Source organism: Tupaia chinensis, unplaced genomic scaffold (genome assembly GCF_000334495.1).
Source record: "Tupaia chinensis unplaced genomic scaffold, TupChi_1.0 Scaffold000226_1, whole genome shotgun sequence".
Classification (NCBI taxonomy): Eukaryota; Metazoa; Chordata; class Mammalia; order Scandentia; family Tupaiidae; genus Tupaia; species Tupaia belangeri.
The window spans coordinates 101,950-108,099 of NW_006159701.1; the positions used below are offsets into that span (position 1 = coordinate 101,950).

Below are 6,150 nucleotides of genomic sequence, written 5' to 3' on the forward strand. Positions count from 1 at the left end.
AAAAAAAAAAAAAAAAAAAAAGTGAGAAAATGTTAAACAAATGGGATTGTTTTTTACGAGCATACAGTTCTTGCTGTAAGAATGAAATGTTTTCTCCTATTTACTGAGTACCTACTCTGTGCAGCCCTGAGGACACCAAAGTGGTAAGTCCTGGTGAAAAATGAATAAAAATAAAGTGGGATTTTAATAAGAGAGGGCTGCCAGGGCCGGGGAAGGTAGCAACTCAAGAGAGAGAGTAAACAGTGAGAGAACCCCTTGCATGGTGTGGGGTCAGGTCTGAATGCTAATACATAAGAGGAAGGGTCTTCGAAAATTCATGGAAAGGTGTACTATCAAAAGAAACTACGCACAGATTTCAAAATTATTTTGCACCAAAATGAACTCATACTTTTTTTTTTTTAATTTTGCCATAAGGTGCATGCGCTTGTGAGAGAGAGAAAAAAAAATGAGAAAGCACCCCTCCTGGGAAATGGCCGCACTGTAATCCCTTCTCCGTTCTCCTCTCAGGATTTTGGGCATGCATGCACATGCACACGCACATGCACCCGGCATATTTTTCTAGCCACTGGGTCCGGGGCTTGAAAAAAGAACCATACAGTCTATCATGTGGGATCTAGTGTCTTAACTACCACGCCACCTGGCTGGCCCAATGCACTCATACTTTAATTCCATTTTTCCACAAACTTTTTGAAGTCCCCTTTACACCAATGCAAGGCTTTTTACTGCTCTGTCTCCCCAGCGTGGCTGTTCTTGAGGGCTAGCCATGGGGACGGTCACTCATGGAGTGGCACCCATGCTCCCTGGAAGCACAGAACTGTGCAAGGTCTATGTTACTGACACAGACGGGGAATAGGCTGCTGGTTTCTTCCCTGGGGAGCTTACTCTGCATACATTTCTAACTGAAGCTACTTCATTTTGAACATCCGAACACATCCTACTTCAAAAAGATAGCATAGCCCAAAGAGTTCTAGGTCTGTTACGACAACTGTTTTTCTTCCCTCTGACCGCAAGCATGGCACCTGGGGTGCTTCCTTATACTACGGGATTAAAGAGTCAACGGTCCTGGCAGTCATGAACATGTTACCTTTTTCTGCATAATTCTCAGCTCGTCACTCAAGTTGTTATTCACCTTCATTAGCTGTTGTATCTTGGCCTCAGAAGCCACTAGAGCGTTTTTGACCTCCATAAATTCCTGTACAGTGACTGGTCCATCTGATAAATCTGAATCTAGGCTCTAAAAATAAATTGGGGAAAATGTTCACAATCTGAGAGGATGATAACATGAAAGACTAACAGCTAAAGAATTTCAAAATCTGACCATGCCAGCTAGGTTGCAAAGCAAACTGAACCAAATCAAGGCTTCTAAGAGCAATGTGAAACCATGACATGAAAGTAGGTCGCTACAAAATTTAAAAAAAAATCCATGGTCAATGTTTTCTAATGGAACAGGTGGAGGGACTATAAAGCTAGGTGACAAGGACTGTGTAAGGTTTGTCCCGTCTCGTATGACTTTCTTTTGCTTGCTCATTTTTCTTTTCTATGCATTCTTTCATTGATTCCCACATTTTTAGTGAACGTTAGGAAATGTTATGTGCCTGGGATGTATCAGGAAAAAAAAAAAAAGGCTAAGATGCCTGCTTCCATGGTGTTTACATCCTGACAGCGGCATGAGAGCGAGAAATCAAACTAAGTTAACATGGTATGATCGAAGGTGATTAGTGCTCTGGAAAGACAGAGTGGAGCAGGGTAGGGGGCTGCAGAGCTGAAGTAGGAGTAAGGGTGGGCTGCAGGTTAATCAGGGAGCTGGGGTAAGCTTTGAGTAGGCAAGGTGTGGGCGGGAGCCTAAGGAGGTGAGGGAATCAGTCGGCTGGTATCAGGAAGGATGTTCCAGAGGCAGCAGAGCTCAGCTCGCAGGAGGCAAGGTGGCAAGGGCACGGGCCAATCAGAAGGCCTGGTCACAAATGTTCTGTAATGACCTTGGCTTTCACTAAATGAACCAGGTGGCTTCTAGGGAGTCTGGGCAGGGGTGACCCCTGCATCTGCCAACGGCAACATTGTTCTCTCATGGTCATGGAGCTAGAAAACTCCGGACATGTCTTCTAGAAGTCTGCCTCTCCACTTCAAACCTCCAACTCCACACCTAGACTCTCCTCTTTGACCTGGTTTTTCATCCATCCTCCAGGGCCTGCTGAGTCCCTCTGGGGGCCAGACCCGGGAACTCAGTGGGGAGTAGGCTGCGTGGAGCCGTGCTGCCCTGTTTCCTGGTTCACACCTGGGTGCCACAGTCTCTTTCCAACCAGGACTCTCACAGCCCAGGCTCTGGTCAGCTCCTGACTTTCTCAGGAGTACCTTAACTGGGCTCCCTGCCCGTCTATCAGAATTAACAGTCGTCCCCAGAGGTGGCTCTGACCTTTACTCTCACCCTGCCCAGCCTCCTGGGCTCTGTACTACCTACAAGGTCCATGTTCTTCAGTGTGGCCTGTTCCTGTCTTAGCTTTGAGGCTGTCCCTGAGTGTGGCCAGCTTCCCCACAGACGACCTGGTTTCACCTGCTCTCTGCCTGGACCAGCCTCCCCTGCCTCCCGGAGGGCACACCTTCAGTGCCATTCCATGGACGGAGCCCCTCGGACGTCAGCTTCTCTGCGCTTCGCAGGACAGATGTCACTGCACCTTTTCACGCAGTTCTCCCTCCTCCCACACAGTGACATCCTCACGCAAAAGGGACTAGGCCTCATTCCAGACAGTATTACCCAGAGAAGTCACTCAGTAAACATTTGTCAAGTGAAAAAACACACTGGTCACTCCTCATGAGTTTTATAACGTCACGGCTGCGGTAGGGCTGTGACTCGGCGAGTGACTCCAGGACAAAGGACCCTTTGTTTTAAACCATCCCCTTTGTTCCACCTGTGTTCGGCCTGAGCTAGTCGTGAACCCGACTTTCATTCTACCGCTTGCTCAGGGCTAGCTCTCCAGGGAATGACCAAGAGGGAGACTTGGCAGGAGCAAGGTTTTCAGAAGACATGGGTCCGCCCTTCTGTGTGAGGGCGTCCTCTCACCTTCTGCCGGTTCGCCTTGCTTGCAGTGGTTTCCAAATCTGGGTCTTCATCTGATGCCACGCTGTCGTAGTCTGGCTGGTCGTTGTCTTGACTCTCAACACTATGCTGATTATTGATGGTTCTCAAGATGAGTTCCACATTGTCTATCAAGAGAAGCAAACAGCTTTACTTCAGGCTGAAACCTTTCTTTTCTTCCTTCCAAAAGAGAGGATTTTGTGGTTTAGCCATTTAAAGGACCGAAAGAAAATGACAAAGAAAGCAATGCTATAGTCAGCAACACAGAAGTAACAAAAAGTTCTCAACCAGATGGATAGCTGCAGAGAGATTCAAGCACCGTCTGATCTACCTACCAAATATGGGCAAATTAAAATGAAGGCTTAGGAATGAGTTGCTCAGATTAAGGAGGCAGGGTCTCAAGGTTTTTCTTTTTTAGAGATTTTTGCTACTGGGTTGCGTGTGCTCGCCGGAGAGACAGAAAGTGAGAAATCATCCCTTAGGGAGGATAGTCATGCTGTAATCCCTTCTCCACTCTTCGCTCGGGATCTTGGGTACACACGCACACGTGCCCAGCATGAGTTGTAAATCGCCAGGTCTGGGAATCAGAACCATGGTCGACTACGTGGGAGTCCAGCAATGTAACCATTACACCATCTGCTTGTCCCAAGGCTCTTAAGTTTTCATAGCATATGGCTCTAGATCGTGAAGACAAAGTTGAAACTAACATTAAATTAAAGCCAAACTGTAATTTGACTATACCTGACATTTGTTTATAAGGTGATATCATGTCAAAACAGAAAGCAAACTATTAAACTAGACCCTAGACACTAGGTACTCAAAGAATACATACTGACATTGGTCGCCTCAATTAGAGAGAGAGAGGGGAAGAGAATGATTGAATGAAAGATTTCACAAACGACCTAAGCCTCTAATTTCTCTCAGGTAACTCAAGCTAACCTTTTTTTAAAATCGTGTTTGCCAGGGACCAGCAGTTAGCGTAATGGCTATGTCACTGGACTCCCACGTAGGCGACCGCGGTTCGAGTCCTGGACCCAGTGGCTTAAACTCACGCCAGACGCGTGTGCGTGCGTGCCCAGGATCCCGAGAGGAGAATGGAAGAGAAGGGATTGCGGCGTGGCCATCCCCCCTGGGGGGTGATTTCTCTCTTTCTATCTCCCTGTCTCTCTCTGTCTGTCTGGCGAGCGCACACGCCCTATAGCAAAAACCTCTCCAAAAAAAAAAAAAAACACATCGTGTTTGCAAGTTATTTTGTTACGACAGTATCTGGGTGATGAATTATGGTTACTTAAAAGGATTAGGTCTGGGGCCTGCAGGTGGTGTGGTGGTTAAGGTGCTGGGGTTCCACATGGCGAACCACAGTTCAAGTCCCAGACCTGGTGGCTTGCTTTTGCACTTTTTCCCCTCTCTCTCTGGTCAAACTAAAGAATGATAATAAAAAGAAAATAAATAATTAAAAAAAATAAAGGACTAAGTCTTACTTTAATTGTTAAAATAAATACTTAAAAACACATAATCTGATTAGAGAAGTAATGAAGATTCGATATAGAAAATTTGGGTGGGCTAGCAGGTAGCATGAAGGTTAAGAAGGCTGGACCTGTCTTAGCTTTGAGGCTGTCCCTGAGTGTGGCCAGCTTCCCCACAGACGACCTGGTTTCACCTGCTCTCTGCCTGGACCAGCCTCCCCTGCCTCCCGGAGGGCACACCTTCAGTGCCATTCCATGGACGGAGCCCCTCGGACGTCAGCTTCTCTGCGCTTCGCAGGACAGATGTCACTGCACCTTTTCACGCAGTTCTCCCTCCTCCCACACAGTGACATCCTCACGCAAAAGGGACTAGGCCTCATTCCAGACAGTATTACCCAGAGAAGTCACTCAGTAAACATTTGTCAAGTGAAAAAACACACTGGTCACTCCTCATGAGTTTTATAACGTCACGGCTGCGGTAGGGCTGTGACTCGGCGAGTGACTCCAGGACAAAGGACCCTTTGTTTTAAACCATCCCCTTTGTTCCACCTGTGTTCGGCCTGAGCTAGTCGTGAACCCGACTTTCATTCTACCGCTTGCTCAGGGCTAGCTCTCCAGGGAATGACCAAGAGGGAGACTTGGCAGGAGCAAGGTTTTCAGAAGACATGGGTCCGCCCTTCTGTGTGAGGGCGTCCTCTCACCTTCTGCCGGTTCGCCTTGCTTGCAGTGGTTTCCAAATCTGGGTCTTCATCTGATGCCACGCTGTCGTAGTCTGGCTGGTCGTTGTCTTGACTCTCAACACTATGCTGATTATTGATGGTTCTCAAGATGAGTTCCACATTGTCTATCAAGAGAAGCAAACAGCTTTACTTCAGGCTGAAACCTTTCTTTTCTTCCTTCCAAAAGAGAGGATTTTGTGGTTTAGCCATTTAAAGGACCGAAAGAAAATGACAAAGAAAGCAATGCTATAGTCAGCAACACAGAAGTAACAAAAAGTTCTCAACCAGATGGATAGCTGCAGAGAGATTCAAGCACCGTCTGATCTACCTACCAAATATGGGCAAATTAAAATGAAGGCTTAGGAATGAGTTGCTCAGATTAAGGAGGCAGGGTCTCAAGGTTTTTCTTTTTTAGAGATTTTTGCTACTGGGTTGCGTGTGCTCGCCGGAGAGACAGAAAGTGAGAAATCATCCCTTAGGGAGGACAGTCATGCTGTAATCCCTTCTCCACTCTTCGCTCGGGATCTTGGGTACACACGCACACGTGCCCAGCATGAGTTGTAAATCGCCAGGTCTGGGAATCAGAACCATGGTCGACTACGTGGGAGTCCAGCAATGTAACCATTACACCATCTGCTTGTCCCAAGGCTCTTAAGTTTTCATAGCATATGGCTCTAGATCGTGAAGACAAAGTTGAAACTAACATTAAATTAAAGCCAAACTGTAATTTGACTATACCTGACATTTGTTTATAAGGTGATATCATGTCAAAACAGAAAGCAAACTATTAAACTAGACCCTAGACACTAGGTACTCAAAGAATACATACTGACATTGGTCGCCTCAATTAGAGAGAGAGAGGGGAAGAGGATGATTGAATGAAAGATTTTACAAA

At 46.6% G+C, this 6,150-nt stretch overlaps 1 protein-coding gene across 4 annotated transcripts in view; it reads right to left on the reverse strand.

The window, feature by feature from the left end:
- Positions 1-6,150, reverse strand: part of GIT2 (GIT ArfGAP 2) — a 64,864-nt gene that overhangs the window by 19,672 nt on the left and 39,042 nt on the right. For all 4 annotated transcript variants that reach the window (XM_014587604.2, XM_006147854.3, XM_006147853.3 and 1 more), the window contains exons 13-14: positions 5,238-5,380; positions 1,085-1,234 (exon numbers count right to left, since the gene is read on the reverse strand). In XM_014587604.2, coding sequence (XP_014443090.1) covers positions 1,085-1,234; positions 5,238-5,380 — 293 coding nt within the window. The remainder of the gene's footprint in view (positions 1-1,084; positions 1,235-5,237; positions 5,381-6,150) is intronic.